This window comes from Barbus barbus (assembly GCF_936440315.1).
Source record: "Barbus barbus genome assembly, chromosome: 8".
Classification (NCBI taxonomy): Eukaryota; Metazoa; Chordata; class Actinopteri; order Cypriniformes; family Cyprinidae; genus Barbus; species Barbus barbus.
In genome coordinates this window covers 9,039,964-9,064,763 of record NC_136736.1, presented here as the reverse complement: position 1 = coordinate 9,064,763, position 24,800 = coordinate 9,039,964, and the positions used below count along the sequence as shown (strand labels likewise).

Below are 24,800 nucleotides of genomic sequence, written 5' to 3'. Positions count from 1 at the left end.
ATGGATTTGTTGATTATTGTGATGTATTTATCAGCTGTTTGAACTCTCATTCTGACGGCACCCATTCACTGCAGAGGATTCACTGATGAGCAAGACTGATGATCTACATCTTGCATGGCTTGAGGGTGAGTACACTTTCAGCATTTTTTAAAAACTATTTCTTTGAGACTGAGACATTAACTGGACAGAAATAGGTAGAGGATTCTGGCAGGTGACAGAAGTAAGATTTTCATCACAACATGAAAACAAACTCAGCTACAAACTTAGCCAAAAGCCAGACAGATCTGATTAAAAGTGTTTTATTGAGCTGACGAGAAGAGAATGCAGGGAGGTTAGGATCAGCTGCAAAATGTTTATATTTGCCAAATGTGGCAATGTATGAAATAATTGATTAAACGCTGCATGGGGCACAAGATGACTCATGATGTTGAGCAGAGCAAGTGAGTCATGAGAGAGCTGGTTAGGGTTCTTATGGCTCCATCTAGTGTTTACCAGTGAAAACTACAGCGGGCCCTCTCAGCACTTAAAGGAATAGTTTAAAATAGCCATCCAAGATATAGATTTGTTTGTTTTAGTTTGTCAGTGGAAGAAATTTGGAGGAATTTATAATTTCATCACTTGCTTACCAATTGATCCTCTACAGTGAATGGGTGCCGTCAGAATCAGAGTTCAAACAGTTAAAAATATCACAATAATCCAAAAGTAAATCTGTTTTGGACTGCTTTTGCTTGTAAAAAGTGCTTAATCTGTGCATGTTTCTCTCCTGATTCAGGCGAGACAACTTTTTCTCTAGTGAATATTATGGATAGAGTCGCATTTTAACCAGAAGCAACGCATTTAAGTTAAAACACCTTAACGATGGATTTGTTTATTACAAACACAGTCAGCTATTCGCTTTATTAGATGTTAATTGAATATCTGCAGTCATGTGGATTATTTGTGGATTATTGTGATGTTTTTATCATCTGTTTTGATGGCACTGACAACACAAGTACTCTTTATTCAGATCTTCACCTTTTTACACATTTAATAAGTGTACTTTTCTTTCCTTTAGCACCTGCATCACACAAAGACAGTACAAGCTCTCATGATCATACACACAAAGCCTTAATGTCACCCCACAAGAGAGAGCCAGATGGCCACAAGACTGAATTATCTGTTCAACCAGGCAGGACAGATGTAGGTCAGGAACTGCAAGTCCATTCATTACATGTTTAACCATACCTGCTTGCTTCCTTGCATTCGCTTGCTCTGCATTGCTCTCATCACACACAATGGTGGAACTTTACACAAAAAGAGTACAAAATATGGCCAATTTCTTTTCGTTTTTTTCTTTTTTTTCAACAAATGGACAATGAACTTTAAGTAAATGTTATTTATTTCATTGCGTGCTTGTCAATTTTTGCGACAGTGGTTACCAAAATGTTCTTGCAGTAAAGATTTTGTAAATGAAGAGTTTATTTGCAAAAACAGTATGCAATCTGTAATGTGTGTAATGAATGTAATCATGTTTTTTATTGTATTTTATTGTGTTAGCTGATTTTGTTTTTTAACCTAATCAAAATAACTCAACTGCAGGTTGATTGAGATTAATTGGAATGCACAATGAAATAAACAAAACATGATTTTTGAAAATTGTTTAAAATGAAGTTATCTGTTTTCGCAAACGAACTCTGCAAATGTAAAATAAATGTAGGCTATTTTTACAGACAAAATGTATATTAATGGGTTGCAAATTTAGCTTAAAACAAGATGTCACTCAGTAGAGACTCAGTAGAGACTTTTTGATTATTTATTAGGCTTTTAAGCTGCTTTTTTCTTTCTTAAAATAACGTACATCAGGGTTGCAGGGTTGAACTTAACGAATGCAATCAATACTGCAATTTAGGTAAAAATGGACAAATTGGAAATACTATAAAACAAAATAACGGAAAAGGATACAATTGGGTTATTTGAATATCGTTATGTCAAGGGGTAGCCTATAACATTTCTTCATCTATATATTGTTTCATCCATAGATATGTGTGTACAGTATATCTATATAGTTTCATCTATCTAAATATATATTTATTTAAATATATTTAAATAATTATTTTAAAATAACTGGTGTGGACTCTTGTCAATAAATCTGTAATAGTAATAACGTGTTCTCGTTCACTTTGGCTAATTGCCAGGCTCATGAACGCGCATACACGTGCACAGGTTTAGTAGGCTACTGTCCTCCATCAAACGGGATTTTACAGCGCTTCAGCAATTCCTTCATTCACTGTGACAGAAGACTGTGGTGAGTAGATGTCTATATGCAAATAGAGTCATTTTGTATGAAGAAACTGTTGTTCTTGTTAGAGAGCTTAGAGCTCGCAGACATGATAATCTGGATTAGTCAACTGTCCACAGAGCGCGCGCATGTGTGCCATCAGTGATCAACTTCATTTTAGCCTATGTCACATTTCAAGAAATCTAGACACTGATCTAGACACTGAACAGGGGCGGTTCTGGGGATGGGGGGAGGGATGCAACAAATACCCCCCCCCCCCCCCCCCCCCCCCCTACATTTGGAATCAGAATCAAGTGTGCTAGGGAATTGATACCCTTGAATAATATTTTTATTGATTAAATGGAATTGCACCAGTAAAATGTGACTTTGTCTGTCTCTTCTTGCAGTTTTACATAACCTTCAGACACATGCACAGTTTTAGAGGGTGAGAATTTTAGGGATAGGCCTTCAAACAAAAAGGATAGTGGCATACAAAGATGCTGATGAATGTGATCACACAAATAGCTCAGAAGTAATACATTCCATGCAAACTTCTTAAATGTTCTGTCATGTTGTTTTCAACAGCAGATCTATAGCTCCCTCTCTTGAGAGGAGCATGCACAACTTAGTCCACATACGTGGAAAACGTTATCTGTACCACCATCTAACTGACTTACCTTGTGTCTTTCTGGTCAAATATGAGCAAGCCTTAACACAAACAAGAGAAGTGCATCAGCATTTAGGATGATGCATTCAAGATTAAAATTAATTTAACAACATATAGTGGCAAGTATATACAGTGCACTTTCCTACACAAGTGGATAGTTCTAGTAGCGTTCCTGACCCTGACGGTGTGGATGCGCAAAGGATGCTGGGATGCAAGGAATCATCTGGGACAGGGGTGAGATACAAGCTGACTCTGGCTACAGGACTGCTGGAGTGCTTGTGCTTTGCTGGAGTCGTGTTTGGTTGAGCGTCTCTCGTGTTTGTCCTAAAGACAGATGGCTACTTCAGCGATTTGTGCATCAATGCGACAGACGCTAGTGGAGAACTTGGCACAGGTGAGGTCATTTACAACAGTGGCTTTTAATGTGTTAGATGGTTCACTTCATTTTATGCTTTTTCAGTTTGGTCTGTGTCTACCTGCTTATCTGTTTTTCTCTTTAGATTGCAGTCTGCAAGATGAGAAGTTATCATTGGTTTTTACCATGGCCTCCTTCATGAACAACTTTCTCACTCTGCCCAACGGATTCATCTACGACTATTTTGGCACGATGGCAACGCGATTTTTGGCTATGTGAGTTAGTCCCTCGTAGGATGTAAAGCAGAGGTCAGGCAAGAATTAGCAGAACTGCTGTGTCTCTCTGCGGTAGAGTCAAGACGTTTATCTGATTGTGTGTGGGGTGCGTTTTAAGCAGATAGTAGAAATCAACGTGGGTGTTTGACTGGGCTCCAAAAACAGGGCTTTGTGCATTGCGGCCATTAAGTAAAAACAGCCCCTAAGTAAAATTTGTTGAGACTGCCAGAATGTAAGCTGTTGTGTAATGTTAGGTACCACTTGTTCTAAACAAAAAAATTACATTTATAAAAAGGAAAAGACTGGACCATCACAATAATATTTGAACAGTTAGGGTTAGGGCAATTGATTTTGAATTAAATTTTATATATACCAGTTGTATTGTATTGGTTATGGAAACGTTTCTTATCAATGAATGGTTCAAATAAACTGACTGAAATAAAGTTTCTTCTTTTATTTTTTTTCCTATAGACAGTTTTAGGAGCTGTGTTCTGTCCCGGTTCTTCCTGTGGCACCTCATATGGCTGTCAGTCATGCAGCTGTGGCATTATTTCTTTATTAGAACTCTGAATCCAATGCTCAACAGACTGGCCAACCTAGGCCCAGACACTGGTAAACACATTTTCTCACTTCTATGGTGCATTTCAGTGAATTTTGTGAAATCTTTGTTTGTGTTAGGAGTCTCTCAGTTCATAAAATGAACTTGAATTTGAATTACAGGAGGAGGAATTGACTGAATTTAAAGACATTTAACACTATCATACATTAGACTTCATTTAAAGCACTCTGGGTAATGAAGAGGAAATTTGCACTATGGCCCATAAACATATATATTTTAATATATTAAATATTTTGTATATGTATAGATAGATAGATTTCAATTATATAATTAATATATTAAATGTAGATCAATTAAAAAAAAGAAAAATCTGTGAATAACATTTCCACAACTGATTATTAATGTAATATTATATTTCTATATACCATATGGTGTGTGTATGATAATTCTCATGGGTATTTTTACTGACAGAAATTTACACTTACAACATGAATTCCATTCCATTTTAATTATACTTCCTTAAATAAATAATAATAAAAAATCTAGCTACAGTTCTGCATCCTCATTTCTATACCAGTCAAAATTCAGGAATGAATTGGATTTTCAGTTGCCAATGCAATTCTGATTGGCAACACCCATAGGATAATTTTCAAATGCCTTACTGTGATAGCAGCAGAGGTTATAAAGTTTGACTGAGACTTCTTTATCTCTTTTTCATTCTCAGTGAGTGAGTACACCAATGCGTTTGCATTCACCCAGTTCTGTGGAGTTCTCTGTGCTCCTTGGAATGGACTGCTAATGGACAGACACAAAAAAACCCTCTAGATCCAGGTCAGTTGAAAGAGAAATGTGAAGGTCTGTTTTCTGATGACACACCTTTACATTTTCTTTCTCATTCCCACCCTGTATTTTTTGTAGGTGTGTCAGAACGGGAAGCAGACCTGCGCTCGTCCGTTCTGTCTCTCCTCCTCACCTCTCTGCAGTGCCTGTTGTTCTCCATCTGTGCAAGCATTCCATTCCTTCCTCTCCAGTACGTCACATTCATCCTTCAGGTAACCTTAACCGCTCTTTTCTGTACGGAGGGAATGCTGCATTCATCAGCATAGCGTAAGTAAATTGGGTGATGCAGGTATCTTGATTGTCTCTAGACTGGAATCTTTACTTCCAAGTGAGTGCAATGAATCTGAATTCCTACAGGTTTCCTGCCCGTCATTTTGGAAAGCTGTATGGTCTAGTGATGTCCCTATCAGCTGTGGTGCCATTGCTGCAGTATCCCTGCTTCGCCTTCAACAAAGCTCTTGGAGGAGACACTTCTATGTAAATCTATGATTCCCATACCACTGTTTCAACTACAAAGAGCTCATATACATACAGTGGCCCCAAAGGTTTGTTGAAATTGCATGAAAGTCGTTGAATTATATCACAAAAAAATCAAACCAAGTGACATTTATTTAAAATAAATATAGCACAAGCAAACTTTTCAAGCAAGGGCAAAAAGAGTTTTGAAGTGATAAAACAATATACTGAGATACCTAGAGTATCGACACTTTCTAGTTCACAAATGTTAGTAGAACATCAGTTAGTAGAAGTCTTTAGTTATTGTAAAATTAGTTCTGAGAAAATGTCTAGCATTATTTCTCTGCAGATTGAACTTCATTTGATAATTGAATGAAATTCATACATTTTAAGTGTGTCCATTGAGGTTTCAATGCTTTTAGCGCCACTAGATGTTGATTCCTATGGAAGCCCATCTCTGCAAAAAAATCATGGTTTGGTAATTCATAAAAGCCAAAATGATATAAAGTTAGAATTATGAGATAAAAAGTCAAAACTGACATAAAAAGATGAAATGATGTGATAAAAATTTGGATATAAAATGTCAGTTTTTATGACATGATTATTATCAGAATACTTTTTGACTTTTATCTTATAATCTCATTTTTTATCTATAATTACGACTTAGTATCTCATAATTTTGATATATGTATATTATGTAATAATTAAATAATTAAATAATAATAAGTCAAACATGCTGTGGAGTTAGTTCTAATCAAAAATTATTTTGTAGTAGAGATGTTCTTCCAAACTATACCTGCAATACGATTATATGGTTAAATAAATGCTATATACAAAAACTATATAAATATTAAAAAAGCTTATAAAAGTGAGTTTTTCACATCAAATGCAAAAAAACATATGAAAGATTTCTCCATATTAATTTCCAGTAGCATTTTATTAAATATTCAGTTAGTTTTATTTCCTTGTGTGTAAGTGGACCGTAATCATTAACTTGTTTTCCACAGCTTTTACTGTAAATAGTAAATTCTACTGTATTTCTGTGTTTCCGTAGGTGAACATCATCTTGACTGTCCTGACTCTACTGGCCTTCATTCATCCTGTCTATGTGTTTCTTCACTGCAGAGAGCTGGCAAGACAGCGAGAGAATTCACAGAGTATTTTAGAAGCCTCTTTACTGGAAACGTCAATGTATTCATTTAAATCTATAGACATACTTGATTAATGCATACGATTATACAAATCTATCTAGGCCTTAGTTTTTGTAACTGACAAAGGGAACATGAATAATATTCTTGTGTATTCATTGCAACGTTTTACCGCCATTGTATTTTAGAGATTTAAATACTTGAAAATAACAGTCAGCAATTAAATTAAGTCCATTTAATTTAATCGGTTATTGAATATTTACAGTCTTTATGAGTACAGAAATTACAATCAAAAAATCAAAGTTTTTTATAGTTCACTGTTGGCAAGAACAGATATTTAGATAAAAACATTAGTTTAAACATAATGATTAAGGAGCAAGGGTAGATCACATGGGTGTCAGAAAAATACAGATCTTTACACAGGATCTCCAGACTCTTTCAGAGTTGTATTATATCCAGTTTTGCATGTTAATATCCTGTTCCCACAGGGAAAGCATTAACAGTCCCAAAAGCATCACACAAGAACTCTTGACCCATTAACCAGTGGTTTACCTTCCAAAACACACGCAATACTGATTTATATCTGGCACTGCAGTGTAAGTCCACAATGACCATTTATATCATACAGTTAATGTCCATTCAGGAGCTTATAGCATGTTTTATAAATAATATGGGCTACAGCTAGGCATCCTTACAATTCTGACCATATGTGGAAACATAGAAAATTTCCTAATTAGCAACTTAATATATATATGTATATTTTTAATTTCAGACCAAAATGTTGAAATAAATGATATAAGAAACACTTTTCCTCTTTGTCATAAAAACAAGCAATGTGTGAAATAAAGGTCCCTGTATGAAGAAAGAGCATGGTTTAAATAATTACACAAGGTAGTGAAAGCAGACGCATAGTATTTCACTCTTCACATTAGGAGTTGGAAAGCCGGTTGTTCTCTCCCTTGTTCATGAGTCTTCTAAGTTAGCGAGACATCATTCGGACAAACTCTGTAGAGCATAAGGTGAAAAACAGGTTAGTTAGAGATGAACAGATAGCTTCCTTTACAATTTATGAACAGAAATATCGAGGTACTATAGTGTATGTGTATGTATACAGTATGTATATATATTTTCTACAATATCTCACACAGACATTAATGGCTGTGTGTTGAGTTCTTTTGAGGGGACAGCAAATTTACACTGTTATACAAGTTGTACACTCACTACTTTACATTGTAGCAAAGTGTCATTTCTTCAGTGTTGTCACATGAAAAGATATAATAAAATATTTACAAAAATGTGAGGGGTGTAATCACTTCTGTGAGATACTGTAATTTACTCATTCCATAAGCAACTTTTATATATAGTCCATGGCCAATTTATTAGGTACCCCCCTTTTTCTGTCAAAAATGCCTTAATTCTTCATGGCATAGATTCATCAAAGAGCTGGAAACATTCCTCAAAGAATTTGGTCCATATTGACATGACAAATTTGTACATCCATGATGTGAATCTAGTAATACACCACATCCCATAGGTGCTTTATTGGATTGATATCTGGTGACTGTGGAGGCCATTGGAGTATAGGGAACTCATTGTCATGTTCAAGAAACCAGTTTGAGATGACGGAGTTTTGTGACCTTGCATATTATACTACTTGAAGTAGCCATCACAAGATGGGCACACCGTGGTCATAAAGGGAAGGTTTGGTCAGCAACAATATAGTTGGCTGTCAAGAAAATGCCACCCACACCATTTGAACCATTGATACAAGATGAGATGGATCCATTTTTTCATGTTGTTTATGCTAGATTCTAACCCTGAATGTCTCAGCAGAAATCAAGACTCATCAGACCAGGCAACCTTTTTCCAGTCAACTTGTTCGATCTTGGTGAGCCTGTGTGATCTGTAGCCTCAGTTTCCTGTTCTTAGCTGACAGGAGTGGCACACAATTTGGTCTTCTGCTGCTGTAGCCCATTTTCTTCAAGGTTCATCATGTTGTGTGATTAGAGATGCTCTTCTGCATACAGCTGTAACGAGAGGTTATGAGTTGCTGTTGCTTTTCAATCAGCTTGAACCAGTCTGGCCATTGCCTCTGACCTCTGGCATCAACACGGCATTTTCACTGGCAGAACTGCCACTGAATGGATATTTTGTCTTTTTCTGACCATTCTTTGTAAGCCCTAGTGATGGTTGACCATGAAAATCCCAGTAGATCAGCAGTTTCTGAAATACTCAGACCAGCCCGTTTTACATCAACAACCATGCCATGATCAAAGTCACTTAAATTTAATTTCTTCCCCATTCTGATGCTCAGTTTGAAGCGGATCATCTTGATCCATGCCTACATCCCTAAATGCACTTAGTTGCTGCTATGTGATTGGCTGATTAGAAATTTGCATTAACAAGCAGTGGAACAGGTGTACCTAATAAACTGGCCGGTGCTTGTATTTGAATAAAGGCTACATTAGTGGTTTTCCCAAATGCACATATAAAAATTCAAGAATGGAGCACAAAATATAATTCTAACCTTCAAAGTCAACCTGTCCGTCTCCATTGAGGTCAACATCCCTGAGGATCTCATCAATCTCTCTGTGGTTGAGCTGCTCTCCCATCAGCTTCTTCATGGCTTCCCTCAGTTCAGCCAGACTGATCTGACCATCACCATCAGAGTCAAACTGAGATTAAAAGATCAATTAAAAGGGGCGTGACTTCAGAAAATTTGGGAATACAGTACACCTGTCAGCAGCATGGAACACCAACCTCTCTAAAAGCATCTCTCAGTTCTTTCACTCCAATCATGTCTGCTGTCTCAGCCAGCATCTTTGGGCCCATCAGGTCTACAAAGTCCTCGAAATCCACTCTACCACCACCTAGTGAACAAACATACAATCATGTAAGCAGTATCATGAATATACACCAGATATATATGCTCCACTAAATCTGTTCTTGAATAGAACTCTGCCAAAGGCTGACTGAGATAATTAAGTATAATGATAAGAACAAGGTTGCCGCTCACAGATCTGCTGACTGAGTTCAATCAGCTCCATTTCTGTGGGCATGTAGCCCATCGTCCTCATGCACTCGCCCAGATCCTTACAGCTAATAAAGCCGTCCTTGTCTTTGTCAAATTCTCGGAAGGCTTCTTTCAACTCTGAAGGCAGAGAAAGAATGAGAGAGAGAGCATCTTCCTCAGTTTGTTGAGATTAATGTGTAATTTTTCTGTCCAGTAAGACGGTGATCACTCATATCATTTGTTGGAGGAGTAGTTCATCCAAAACTACTCACACTTATGCAATTGCAAAGCAATAGCTAATGTTTTTTTCTTCCGTAGAACACAAAAGGAAACAATTAAATTATGAAATGAACAGGATCTGTCAAGCTAAAAAAAAAACTACTGTACAAAAGTGGTTCATATTCTGAAGCCATACTATAACACTGTGTCAGGAAGAGACTTGAATTCAAATGAAATCACAGCCGTTAATGATATGTTTTGAATTTGGTGAAATGTGATTAAGAGCTATGAAACATTCTTTGAATTTCTCCTTTTGTGTTCCACAGAAGAAAGAAAAATATACATGAGCGCAAGTAAATTATTTTCATCATTTGGTTGACTTATTATATTAGATGTTTCGTACCAAGGGATTTAGAGGAGACTGAAGGTAGATTCGTTTAAATTGAGAGAGGTAATGGCAAGAATCCATGTTGATGGAGGGAGAGAAGTCAATCAGGGAAGGAATCATATTACTTTGGATGGTGGGAGAGTTTAACGCTCTTTATGATATAAAGCATATCAGTGATGTTGGATATCTCTGTACCTTCAATTTCCTCTGGCCGTAGATCTCTGTCCTGCAGTGAGTACAGATTTCAAAGAGACATACAGAGACAAACTATTAGGACAAACACACAGATATGTAGACAGGCGCATGCATGCAAAACAGAGAAAAATGTGCATAATAATAAAAATGACATTAAAATAATTTAAATAAATAATTAATTAAATAGTATAATTATAACAAAATATAGGCTAAATAATAATAATTAAATTAAATAATTTTTAAAAAAAGGTTTAGTCATCCAATCATTACAAATGATTGCAAAATCATAGAAAAATTGGTTAGAAAGTGTGGGAACCCTGTATTATGATCTTTCCTGTAATCTGCTTTGCATTCAGACTGTGCTTGTTGAACTGTCACTCAAAGTACATTGTACCAGCGAGCCTCACGCACACCTGTCAGCTGTCGCTGGGGGCGACCATCTGCACACCGCTGCATGAACACGCGGGTGGATGAATGAAACACATGAGGCTCAGATCACGGGTCAACACAAGTAAAAACAAAAGAAGTGCCTGCACGTAAAATATGACATGGGCATGTAATCCACAAAATGTATTTATAAACCCTGTTTTGGGGTTTATCACTGTACAACATACTTACAAATGAACAGGAATAGTTCACTCAAAAATTTGTATTAGCTGAAAATGTACTTAGACTCAGGCCATCCAAGATTTAGATGAGTGCGTTTCTTTATCTGAAGAGATTTGGAAACATTTGGCATCACTTGCTCACCAGTGAATGGGTGCCATCAAAATGAGAGTCCAAACAGTTGATAAACATCACAATAATCCACAAGTAACTCCATCCATCAATTAATGTCTTGTGAAAAGCTGTGTTTGCATTTTAAAAATCGATTATTAAGATGTTTTTGACGTCAAACTTTTGCTTCTGGCTAAATTATGAGTCCTCTATCCATAATATTCCTTTCCCCAGTGAAAAAGTCATCTCGTCAGGGGAGAAATACAGTATGCACAGACCAAACATGTTTACAAACCCAAAACACCTGATGGATTCATTTATCACAAATACCCACCTTTTCACTTCACAAGACGTTAATTGATGGATGGAGTTACTTGTGGATTATTGTGATGTTTTTATCAGCTGTTTAGACTCTCATTCTGACGGCACCCATTCACTGCAGAGGATCCGTTGGTGAGCAAGTGATGAAATTATGAATTTCTCCAAATCTGTTCAGATGAAGAAACAAACTCATCTACATCTTGGACAGCTTGAGGATGAGTACACATCCAACTATTCCTTTACTGAATTGATATAATCATGGATTTTATGGATTTAATATTTTCCTTAATAATATCGAGGTCCTGAAGCAAAACTGACTGAGAATCACAGTGTTATGATATTATGGATTATACTGTAAATTATCTAAGGATAGAAAAGCACATACATGGGATTGCGTGTTGTCAGATATTCATGTTCGTGGAAATGCAGAAACTCGGTCATTAAAACATTAACAACATAACTCCAAGTAAAAAAACAAAAACAAGCAGAGCAATGAAATCTCAAATGATTCAACATTTATACATTACATAAGTAAGATGATAACAAATGGCAGAGTGATTTGGACTTTGATCTGATTGACTGAGCCTGTGTTTTGGCAGTGGCCAGTCAGAACATATTCACACAGCTGGGGAGTATTTAGGCTGATTACTACCATGAATTGGCAAGCATGATGCAAACAGTATGATACGGTCACTATGGTGAACAGATTACAAGGGTCCAGATTGCCAGCAAACAAATGGAGTTCACATATGTTTTATTTTTTTGTGTGAAAATCAGGTGTACAATATATAGCTTTTATGTTGTCTGTTCAATATGCACCATGGAGCCTCAACAAGTGCTGCACTACTAAGCAGATATAAATATAGAGATATAATTTGATGAAAAAAGGATTTAGATAAATAAATGTCACAAATGATTTCAGGGAAATTTTCCATCTGTCTTGTCTTTGCAGCAATTCTGCAGCTTACAACCTACTTTTCTATCCACACAAAAAAATGATTCTGGGATTATCAAACAGATGTAGACATTGATATGCAACATTAAGCTACTATGAAATTACACACTTGTACACTTTTTCTCTTTGTAGTTTTGACCACATTCACCAGACTAACATAAGGATCTGATTATACTGCCAATGGTAGGTGAAAAATCTTCACCTCTCTTTGAAAAAACATGCACAACGATTGTCTTTTTTTTTTTTTCCTGCAGAGAGAGGTTTTACCAAGATTCTCCCATGAGTAAAAAAGAACATTATACTAATGGCATATATAAATCACAATTGACAGCAGAAAGATATTGCACTCAGTCGCATCGATCACTACTCTAGAATCTACAGGAACTTAATTTACAATTTTAAAAACTACTAATTTCTTCATTCACCCCAAACCACTTCACTAGGTAATATTATATTGTACTATATAATTTCCGATCTGGTGCACACTTGAGATTAATTAGATTGTAGAATTGCATTCATGGTAGGTTGTGCATTCATGTCTGTTATGAACACATGTGAATTGTTACTTTTAAGTGCATTTAAATTTTAGCATCCTTACAAATCTGCATGACTTGGCAACATAAAAAATGACTTGGTATTGACTCACAAAGAACAATGTGGCACAGCATCCTCCAGTCACAGGAATGGGAGATGATGGGACATTATGAAAGAAATGGGGGCTCAAGGGAGGATTTGACTGAAGATGGATAAGACAGAAAATGATCATCTGATTCCCTGATGGAAATTCTGACACCGATGTTCTGTGTTTCCACACCATGCATTGTCTAAAAAAGGTGTGTTTGTCAGTGTGTGTGTACATACGAGTTGAGACTGAGCGAAGCTTTGTCGGAGAAAGATGCAGGCTGGGCCCACGATGTTGTGTAGCATGGTACAGTTCTGAACCAGAGCACATATCGGCTCCTCAAACTGCTGGCCCAACTCCTCATCATCCTCATCCTCAGCTGCTGCATCACCGCTGCCTCCTAACACGGTGGATGCCGATGGCAGTCCACTGCCTTCCAGGGGCGGGACCCCCTTTGCAAGGAACGATTTCATTATGCACCAGACAAAATCGCAGTCTGACAAGGTCTAATGCTGCTGTATGTGGTGCGGATGTCTTTACTATAAATTACAAATATTATTTTGTTTTAAAATCAGTTCTCAAAAAAAAAAAAAAAAAAAAGTTCAGTGGAACATGAAACGAGACATTTAACAGAATCTTTCCATATTTATTAAAAGTGGATGGGAACCAGGGACTGAAAATCTTTAAAAAAGCACCATAAAAGCATCACAAAATTGCACTGTGTGTGACCCTGGACCACAAAACCAATCATAAGTAACACGGGTATATTTGTAGCAATAGCCAAAAATACTTTGTATGGGACAAAAAAGAGTTTTCTTTTATGCCAAAAATCATTAGGATATTAAGTAAAGATCATGTTCCGTGAAGATATTTTGTAAATTTCCTTTCGTAAATATATCAAAACTTAATTTTTGATTAGTAATATGCATTGCTAAGGAATTAATTTAGATAGCTTTGAAGGCAATTTTCTCAATATTTTTTATTTTTATTTTTTTTGCACGCTCAGATTCCAGATGGTCCTATCCTAACAAACCATACATCAATTAGAAAGCTTATTTATTCAGCCTTCAGATGATGTATAAATCTCTATTTCCAAAAATGTACCCTTATGACTGGTTTTGTGGTCCAGGGCCATATTATTGCTTAAAAACCCTGCTCAAAAGCCATCGTTACCATTCACTTTTATTGTAACAGAGCAGCTTGGTCATTCTGCTATAAGTATTATGTATAGTCATGTTTGGAATGACACGAATGTGAAGATATTTATAATTTATCATTATATATAGTACTGTTCAAAGGTTTGGGGTCAGTAAGGATTGTAATTTTTAAATATTTAATAATTAAGTTAAGTAATTTATAATTTTCTTCAACATGACTTCTTGATAAATTAAACTTCTTGTAGACTTCTTGTTAAAAAAAAATAAAAATTAAATAACATTCCCAACCCCAAACTTTTGAAGTGATGAAATAATCCTTTAACTTCACACTTCATTTCAATAGATTAACTTATCGCACCATAATACTTTCTGTAAAAGGCCAAGCAAGTATGAATAATTTCAAGTAATTTTCTAAATCAGTCTCATTAATCTACAACTTATAAAATAGTCTTTTTTAAAAACTAATTTAAAAACTGATATCTTACCTTCTTCATGCTGCTTCTTTTAGATGGCTTCGCTCCCATCATTTGTATTTCTCTAATTCTCACTGCTCCAACTCTTTCTTGTCATCTCTGTCCCTCCCTCTGTCCCTCCCCTTCCCTCTTTATCACTCACTCTCGGTTCCTGTCCTCAGATTATTACATAAACTTTGCAACACACGATCCCTGTCGTCATAATACCCCAAGAGGGGGAGGAGTTGCTTAAACAAGAGGTGATGGGTGATGCTTATACCACCAAAAACAGTCACGGCATGCTTTGGGGAGCAGTGAGACCTATTAGTTCAGCCAGAAACGGCATTTCCATGGTTTTCTGAGCATTCTAATCATGATGCTCTCGGACCTTGCATCTGTTGTCTGTTTTCTCTCTCTCAGCACGTTTTTTCTTCCCCCTTCTTTCTTTTTCCATGTTCTCTCACTGCCTCATTTTGCCTTGTGACAGACTATAATCGCACTTGTTCTACTCCAAGTGACTGCCACGGTACCAAATAGGAAGGGATGGAGGGATGAGGAGAGAAATGGAGAGAGAGAGCGAGCAAAGGGGTGGGAAAGGTCTGCATAATCCACAACATTCCAGATTACATGGTGAGTGCAACACAGCTGGCAGTGCTGATAAGGGAATGTAGGATTGTAGAGAGCAGGTAGACAGCCATCAGATGGTTTTTAGAAGAGTGATGAGCTGCAGTGTCAGGGGTCAGAGGTCAAAAGGGTCAGATGAGAGGATAGATGGATCAGTAGACGATGCCAAATCAGTACTTATTATGAATGTCAGTGTAGAAAACAGGAAAATAGTGTATAAACAAGGAAATAATGGAATATAGTTACTATAGCAATACATGTTACTATATTGCGCTATATTATTAAATATGACTATATTTACTATATTACTATATTATCTATTTTTGGTCCAATTTGCTTAGGTGAAAGACTGTTATAAACAAACGAACAAACAAATAATAAATAAATAAATATCTGAATGACAGCTATACCCGGACCCATCAACATGGTTGTTTGTTTTGCTATAATAACTCCCAAAATATGATAGTCTGGTAATAACTCCCAAAATATGAAAGATCTAATTATTGGTATTAGAGGGAGAAAAAAACCTTTTACAGTGGCTTACAGAATTACTTTACAGTGTTATGATTAACATTTATGTTAATCATAACATAATTGATGATTAAATAATGTTCGTCTATAAGATTAGATATAATTTATGATTAAATTATGTTCGTCTATAAGATTAGATAGGTTTAAACATTCAGGTGAGCGCAAAACATGTTTTACAAGTAAGATGAGTTTTTGGTCCAGATCAAGGTATTACTGAGTTCACATTCATGCAATATTACCATGTAATCTCTTTATTCCATACTAGGCTTTTTCTCACATTCTTTTTTATACATAACTAAGATATTTTAAGATCAGTTAAAAGATAATTGTGCTTTAAAGCTCTTCAGATAGAGACAAAGTAGGCAAACACAGATAGAGATGTAGGGCTATTTCGTAATACAACAAAATATGGCATTTTAAGGATATTATATTTGTTGACGTAAACTTTACTAAATCTATCTAGCACAAGAGGGCAGCATCAATTCAGTATGAATGATGTAATTATGAATAATTCATATTTTCTTTATATCTTTTAAATAAAAGAGGGATCTTATACACCCTGTAGAATAAGCTAAAGCTAGAGCTACATATTTTGCTTTCTTCAGATTTCTTTCCATGAACCGTCAGCAGCTGTAATGGATATATAACCACTAGGGGAAACCAAACAAGCATTTTTGATATTCTGTAATGTTTTCAAAGTAGAATTTCATATTTTGTATAAGACTATTTTAAGATTAATTATTTGTTTTTATTTTTTACTAAATAAAATTATATTAATACATTACCACACAAAAGTTTGGACTTTTTTTATTATCTTAAAGCCCTATTGTTCTATCTAAAGGCTTATGCGTAAATGATTCAAATTTGTTTTGTTTACATAGGCTATTTATATTTTGTGCATGTGCAAAACTAAAATTAAAATTATTTTAATAGCATTTTTAAATGGGTACATTGGACCGGAGAGTGAGGGATAAAGTGGAGACGGGTGATGATAGTTTATGCTCTCAGTAACTAACCAATTACAACAAATATTCAAATGATGCAACGTCATTTTCTTCCAAAGATGCTGTCAAAATCTAAACGAAATTGAATTAGCTTCCTTTCTAACAATCGCTATCAGAGGTAACATGTCAAGAAAATTAGCTTCTAGTGTACTTAACTGGATTATAAAGCATACTTGTGTTGAACGCCAAGTGTCATTCCAAACCCGTAAGACAAATTAAGATATTTTTGATGGAGTATGAGAGCTATCTGACCCTAAGGATATAACCACGATCAATCAACGCACAGAAAGTAGTAAGTACATTGGTAAAACAGTCCATGTGACATCAGGGGTTCAACTGTAATTCTACGAAGCTAGGAGAATACTTTTTGTGCGCAAAAGAAAACAATAATAATTTATTCAACAATTCCTCTCCCAAGTTACTGTCTTCCGCCATTTTGGAGAGTAAGTTACCCTAGAACGAAAATCAACATAATCAGAGTTGTTCTGAGGTATGTTTATGAAACACAAGACAAAGTGCAGCATGCTTGAGATGAAAAAACAAAAAAAACAAACAAAGTTCACATCAATTGTCATTTCCACCACAGAATGCATTAAAGAGATACTCCACCCCAAAATATATATTTTTTGTCATTAATCACTAACCCCCATGTCGTTCCAAACCTGTAAAAGCTTTGTTCGTCTTCGGAACACAATTTAAGATATTTTAGATGAAAACCGGGAGGTTTGTGACTGTCCCATTGACTGCCAAGTAAATTACACTGTCAAGGTCCAGAAAAGTATGAAACATATCGTCAGAATACTCCATATGCCGTCAGTGGTTCAACCGTAATGTTATGAAGCGACGAGAATACTTTTTGTAAGGAAATAAAACAAAAATAATGACTTTATTAAACAATTCGACACCGTAAGGTAACCGTAGCGTCACCATAGCACCATTTCAGAGAATATCGCTGCACGCAAAATGCGTACGCTCGTCCATGTCTGGTGCGAGATTGGGATGCGCTGTTTGCGTTCAGATCAAAACATAAATCCACGTAGAAAACGTATCCTTGTGTTGCAGCTGACACAGAAGAGCGATTAATATTGATCTGATTAAGATATTTTCTTCTTCTGAATTGCAAATATGCATGCATTTTTTAAGCGGATCTACAGTTATACATATGATATAGGATAAAGGTTCTTCATAGACATCAATGATTCCATGAAGGATCTTTAACATCCATAGATCCTTTTCATAGATTTTTATTTTTAAGAAGGTTCTTCTTCTACATGTATGTCCACCTATATTTTTTTATGCAAACTATTACTGGCAAAATAGTTTGGAGTGGTGAAAATGACGAGATGGTTGTATAATGTGTAAAAAAAGTAATGTAACAAAAAATATGAAATATTTCATTTCACATTGTATTTAGAATATCATACTATTTAATGTGATGAATTTATTGTTACATTTTAAGAATTTACAAAGTAGCATTTAATTCAGTTTTACTTCAAGATTCAAGAGTTTTATTTGTCACACACAATTATACCGAGTATAACCAGCAGTGAAATGTAGGTCAGGTCCGCTCCAAGGACAGTGCAATTATAAAGTATACAAATATTAAGAAAAAGAAAAGTAGAAAAAATAAAAGAATAAAAGAAAATAAAAGAAAAAATATAAATATAAATGTGCAGGTCAGTATGTTGTTGACTTCGATAGTAATAAAGAGGAATGTGCAAAAATAATGTGCAAAAAGTTGTACAGGGTATTTAAATAGCAGCAATATGAGGTAGCAAAAATTATGAATAGCTTATTGATATGGTGATATTTACATGGAGTCATGTGATGTTATGAGACAGAGTTAGAGTTTAGGAGCCTGATGGCCTGGGGGAAGAAGCTCTGCCTAAGTCTCTCAGTGTTTGCCATCAGGCTACGGAAGCGCTTACCAGATGGAAGCAAAGTGAATAGACGGTTACCAGGGTGATTAGAGTCCTTGAAGATTTTGACAGCTCTATTTTTGCAGCGTTTGAGGTAGATGTCCTGCATAGAGGGGAGAGCAGACCCTGAGATGCGCTCAGCTAAGCGCACAACTCTCTGTAGTGCTTTGCAGTCCTGATTGGAGCTGTTTCCATACCACACTGAGATGCACTGAGTCAATACACTTTCTATGGTCCCTGAATAGAAAGTTTTCAGGATTGCTGGTGAGACCCTGAATTTCCTCAGCTATCGGAGATGGTACAGTCTTTGCCTGGCTTTCTTAACCTGTGTTTGGATGTGTGTAGTCCAAGTCAGGTCCTCGGAGATGTTTACACCGAGGTATTTGAAGCTACTCACCCTCTCCACAGGGGTCCCACTGATCATAAGAGGAGTGTAGGACCGCTGCTGTCTCTTCCTAAAGTCCATGATCAGCTCTTTAGTTTTGCTCACATTCAGAGAGAGACAGTTGTCCTGGCACCATGATGTGAGTCTCTCTACCTCATCCAAGTATGCGGTCTCATCATTGTTGGAGATGAGACCCAGAACCACAGTATCATCAGCGAATTTGATAATAGATGTGGAGCTGTGAGAGGACACGCAGTCATGCGTGTAGAGAGAGTAGAGCAGGGGACTCAGGACACAGCCCTGTGGGGCTCCTACGTTCAGGGTGATGGAGTTTGAGGTGAACTGGCCAACTTTCACCACTTGAGGTCTGCCGGTGAGGAAGTCTTGAATCCAGTCACAGAGTGAGGAGTTTAGACCGATGTCTGTGAGTTTAGATGCCAGCTTGATGGGGACTATAGTGTTGAAAGCTGAGCTATAGTCAATGAATAGCAGCCTTACATAATTCCCACTGTTGCTGTCTAAGTGTGTGAGGGAAGAGTGGAGGACGTGAGAGATGGCATCGTCAGTAGATCTATTTGGGCGATAGGCAAACTGAAGAGGGTCCAAAGTATCAGGTATGGAGGAGCAGATGTGGCTCTTTACAAGTCTTTCAAAAACCTTCATGACTACAGATGTGAGGGCAACTGGGCGATAGTCATTCAGGCAAGAGGGTTTATTGTTCTTAGGCACAGGGATAATGACAGATATTTTGAATGAGGTGGGAACCACGGAGGTAGCAATGGACTCATTAAAGATAGACGTGAACAAACCAGCGAGCTGATCGGCGCAGGACCTCAGAACTATTTAATTTTCACAAACACTTTTTAACTGTTTGTGAAAATTAAGAAATTTCTGAGTGAAAATTATTTCTACACCAATTTGTTTTCAGTGTACATTTAAAGTTAAACTTGAAACGTGAAATATAACAAAATTAAATAATGTGATTTTCATTTTCCAAAGAAAAAGGTTTTAAACCATTAGTTTTAATATAAATCATAAACAAGACATGCACATTTCCTGTACTTAAACACTGTGGAGCAAAAAGACACTGACATTGTGGTTTCAACATCTGGCATAATAGACTTTTGCATACATAAATTAGATGTTTAGAAAATTCTGTTGCAAAAATAACAAGCGTTGGGTTAAGTGTTTAGTTTGTGGTATGCTGGATGTCCCTACACTCTAAAAAATGCTGGGTTAAATACAACCCAGCGCTGGGTAAAATGTGGACAAATCCAGCGATTGGGTTGTCTTGGGTATTCTATAGTCTTTGCTTGGAATAAACATTTAACCCAACCGCTGGGTCAAAACAACCCATTTGCTGGGTTTGTCCACATTTCACCCAGTGCTGGATTGTATTTAACCCAGCATTTTTTAGATATGATCACAAAGCTGTCCCCACATCTAGCATGTTATTATTATGATGGCCAAAGCTGGAGTGTTCACAAGAGCGTTCTTGTGAGTGAATCAGTTTTTAGATCTGATCTCTTGAGTCGTTAATCTCACCCATATAATCCTCCCCTTCTCAATCAATCTCTCTTACTCTTTTATCCATCACTCTCTTCTCTCATGCCTTTCACTCCTCCTCCTTTCTTCCCTCTCAGTGTTTTTCTTTTTCTTTGAGTGATATGATATCCAAGATTCAATCTCTGCATTGTAAATGAGTTACCCTTTCTCAGACTTATGTTTTTCTTGGCATGTTCAGCATGAAACTATACAGCATATTGTTATTAGATTCTGACACATTGCAAAGGATAAAATTTAGTGTATTGTTATTACCGTATTTTAAGTTACAATCATTCATTAATTCTTATGTTATTTTTGGGGTCTGAGAGACCTCAAAAGCTTTTAAAAGCCAAAGAAAAAAGTTGTAATGTTTAAGTTTTGAAATAAGTATTGTTAATGTTAAGTCAGTCTTGTTTAAAGAATTTGAAGGTTGATAGAGTTGGTCTTTATATTTTAGTGAAGAAGGTTAGTGAATTAGTAAAAAGTGAAATAAAGAGATTTAATGGAAAGCTGTGCTAGTTTCATATGCGTTTGGGAAGGCAAGCTTTAAAGAATGAGGTGTGGTGAATAATAGATAATACTCTTTTACCTTTTACTCCAGTACAGAGCCATAATCCTCTGAAAGCAGAGAGTTTGTCAGAAAATGATTATGATTACTGCTGTGTGAAAGGGTTTAAGAATGAATAAACTACAGACTGGAATGAGTAAATGTGAGAGGAGTGTAGATGAAGGGAACAATTCTGTGTTTTTCAGCAATGAACAATTGTGACATGTTTACAATTGAAAAAAGATTTACCATTTACCTTTTTTTTTATTTTTTTTTTAAGTTATGTAATAAATTTTGACATATATTAATTCAGCACAATTTCATGTTTCAAAGTGAAAATTGTCTGTACACCTTTTTTTCAGTGACAGTCTAATATCTGCATAACTCTGCTTCCTACTAACCAGTTAAAATATTTTAGCTCCCAGTGTGTATTATTATTATTACATACAAACGTCTAAGTACAATGCAGGCATCAGATAACTTTTGACCAACATTTGATCATTCAACATTTCATGCCCATGTGACCCATTCACAAATAGAGACCCTCATTCAGAATCACACATATCCATCAGCATAATAATAAGCCCTATTTCATGAGCAATCACAGTGCCTCTTTTTGAATAGCGTATGATAGACCTGATCACCGTTTTTAGTTTGAGTGTAAATTGTATCATCAAGCACTTAAAAAAGAGTTCAGCAAACCAAAACATTTGTTTAAATCAAGACCATGACTGAAAATACAACAGCTCATAGTTCACCTCAGCGCAAAACAAAAACATAAGTAGCTGTGTGACACAGCAGCCCATACCTGACCAAAGACGGATGCCACAATGGGTCTGAGTTTCCTGCGCTCCGTCTCTACTCTGAGGGGCTCTGTGTCAGGGTCAGTGGGTGAGTTCAGACTGAGGGTTTTGGTTTTGGGTGGCCGTTTGAAGCTGCCGCCACCTGAAGAGGTGCTCCATCTCCTCAGCTTCTCTATCTTCTTCCTGAAGGACCCCTACATTTACAATATGGAGCAAAAGAGCATTTTATGATCTAATTTAAGCTCCAAGTATGAAATGTGGAGACCAGACTATGGGCTATCTATCAATAACAATTAGATTGAGGCAAGTACATTTGCACAAATACTTGTCGTCATTTTTTTTTTTTTTATTCTGTCCTCCCATAAATTATTGTATAGTCTACCATTAAATAATTATAAATTATTATATTATACAATACTACAGTTTGGGGTCATTAAGTTTTTGTTGTTAAATTGTTATTAATGAATCCTGAAAACAACGTATTATGGTTTCCACAAAAATAAAAAAATAAATAAAATAGCACAGCACAACATTTCAATTGATATTAATAAGAAATGTTTCTTGAGCATCAAATCAGCGTATTAGAATAATTTCTCAAGACTGGAGTAATGATGCTGAAAATTCAACTTTTCACCACAGGAATAAATTATACTTTAAAATATATTCAAATGGAAAACAGTTATTCTAAATTGTAAAATATTTCAACATTTTGTTGTTTTTACTGTAACAACAAACCTTTTCTGTTTTTATCAAATGAATGCAGCCTTGATGAGCATAAGAGACTTCATAGGACCTCAAACTTTTGAATGGTATTGTGTATATATAATATTGAATGTTATAATATAATTAAATTTTTAAATGACAATTTCTGTTTGTCAGATGTTTTGCGTTTCTTGAATTGTCTTACGTTTTAAAATTGTTCTACAGTTTATGTTTTTCTGAAAAGCATATGATTAATGGCAGGTTCCATTGTGACAATTTACCCCATATACTGTAGCATGACGACATATATTGGGCACAAATGTGAATGTAAACTCACTTTTATAAGATGAAAAACATTTGCGTTCTTTTATCACAATGTCAAATTTGGCTCCAATGAAAAAGTCAATTTAGTGTGAAATAGCTAGCTACGGGTTTCTTCAGGCTCTAATCAAAATGCTAAAAACAAAGAAAAATCATCTTTATAATATTGTTTGAGCTGTATATTTGCAATAATGGTTAAATAATGTATAACATTTTTTGATTGTCAAAATTATAAGGTATGTGCCTGTACAGAAAACATACCCTAAGAAACATTAACTGGACTAAAAAGTGTGACAACCAGCCCCAGTCTTTCTGATTTACTTCAAGCCTGTCTTTTTCAATATCATATATTGTTCATTATGCATAGTATCAATCAGGGCTGGACTGGGACAAAAATCGGCCCTGGCATATTTTGGCCCAGGCAGCCCACCACTTCTCTCACACACATATATATATATATATATATATATATATATATATATATATATATATAAATGTTTCTCGAACAGCAGATCAGCGTATTAGAATGATTTCTGAAGGATCATGTGACTGGAGTAATGATGCTGAAAATTCAGCTTTGATCACAGGAATAAATTGCATTTTAAAATATTTTCAAATAGAAAGCAGTTATTTTAAATAGTAAAAATATTTCACAGTATTACTGCTTTTGCTGTATTTCGGATCGAATAAATGCAGGCTTGGTAAGCAGAAGAGAATTCTTTAAAAACATTAAAAATCTTACTGTTCAAAAACTTTTTGGATAAGACTAAAACGTCAGGTTTCGACAATATTGTGTCTTTTTTTATTCAAATCTAGATGGCCCATGGAAACCAAACCAATGGGCCACTGGCTGCTCGTTGTCCCTGCATTATGGTCTTTGGCAAATAATAATAATAATAATAAAAAAACAATATTCTGTCAGCCCCTAAAGTGCGTTGGCCCACCGGGGTAAATGCCCGGTATGCCTGATTACCAATCCAGCCTCAATCCTCCAAATTTACTACATTTTCAATCATCTGTGCTCCATCTCATAAGCTACGGCTCAAAGGTCACATACCTTTTTGACAATCTTGTCTTGAGGAACCTCAATGGTTTCCATGCTGCCTGCTTCCATTGACATTTTTCTCTGTGATGACTGATGAGCATTAATGCTTTTCTATGGCTCTGTGTTTCTTCCTCTCACTCTTCTCTGTTTAGATTCTGTTGCAGAAAATTACATTGAGTGTTTCCATCTCTGGACATCACTCGCCCCTCCTTTCTCTCTCTCTCGCTCACGTTCTCATCATTCAGTCTCTCTCAATCTGTTCCTCTGTCCCTCCATCTCTCGCTCTCTCTCTCTCATTCATATGTAGGTTCTCTGTCTCCGCCCCCTTTGCTATATAGATGAGTCAAGTAGATATAACAAATATTTTCCCATTTCCGGACAAGACACATATACGTGTGAATTCATGAACAATGATACAATAAAACTTTGATTCTTTAGACTTATTTAGTCAAAAGACAAATGATTCCTCCAAACATATAACTCATATTCAGTGTCATTTTTTTGTGGCAAACTGTTTTAAAATTAAAAGGTATTTCTCGTCATTCCCACAACAACAACTATATTATGGGATATTATATATATGGGAAGTCGTGGCCTAATGGTTAGCGAGTCGGACATGTAACCTAAAGGTTGCGAGTTCAAGTCTCAGGTTCGGCAGGAATTGTAGGTGGGGGGGAGTGAATGTCCAGCGCTCTCTCCAACTTCAATACCACGACTGAGCAAGGCACCGAACCCCCAACTGCTCCCCGGGAGCCGCAGCATTGGCTGCCCACTGCTC

The 24,800-nt window shown here is 36.1% G+C and overlaps 1 protein-coding gene and 1 pseudogene across 3 annotated transcripts; one reads left to right on the top strand and one right to left on the bottom strand.

The window, feature by feature from the left end:
* Window positions 1-3,125: 3,125 nt before the first annotated feature.
* LOC306873783 (equilibrative nucleobase transporter 1-like) lies at window positions 3,126-7,097 on the top strand (annotated as a pseudogene). Its single transcript has 9 exons — window positions 3,126-3,158; window positions 3,255-3,318; window positions 3,425-3,526; window positions 4,026-4,166; window positions 4,838-4,944; window positions 5,032-5,220; window positions 5,311-5,430; window positions 6,464-6,600; window positions 7,046-7,097. The product of its transcript is annotated as an equilibrative nucleobase transporter 1-like (transcript).
* On the bottom strand, window positions 6,780-24,269 carry LOC306873718 (calcium-binding protein 1-like). Of its 2 annotated transcripts, XM_079423200.1 has the most exons (7): window positions 24,035-24,269; window positions 21,960-22,148; window positions 10,373-10,403; window positions 9,574-9,708; window positions 9,318-9,427; window positions 9,085-9,232; window positions 6,780-7,562 (listed from the first exon to the last, which is right to left on the bottom strand). In XM_079423200.1, exons 1-7 carry the CDS (start codon window positions 24,095-24,097, stop codon window positions 7,537-7,539), a joined length of 702 nt encoding a protein of 233 aa, XP_079279326.1. In that variant the 5' UTR covers window positions 24,098-24,269; the 3' UTR covers window positions 6,780-7,536. The 2 variants fall into 2 exon arrangements, with proteins under 2 accessions (XP_079279326.1, XP_079279327.1); XM_079423201.1 differs by lacking the exons at window positions 21,960-22,148; window positions 24,035-24,269 and adding an exon at window positions 13,227-13,433.
* Window positions 24,270-24,800: the final 531 nt, after the last annotated feature.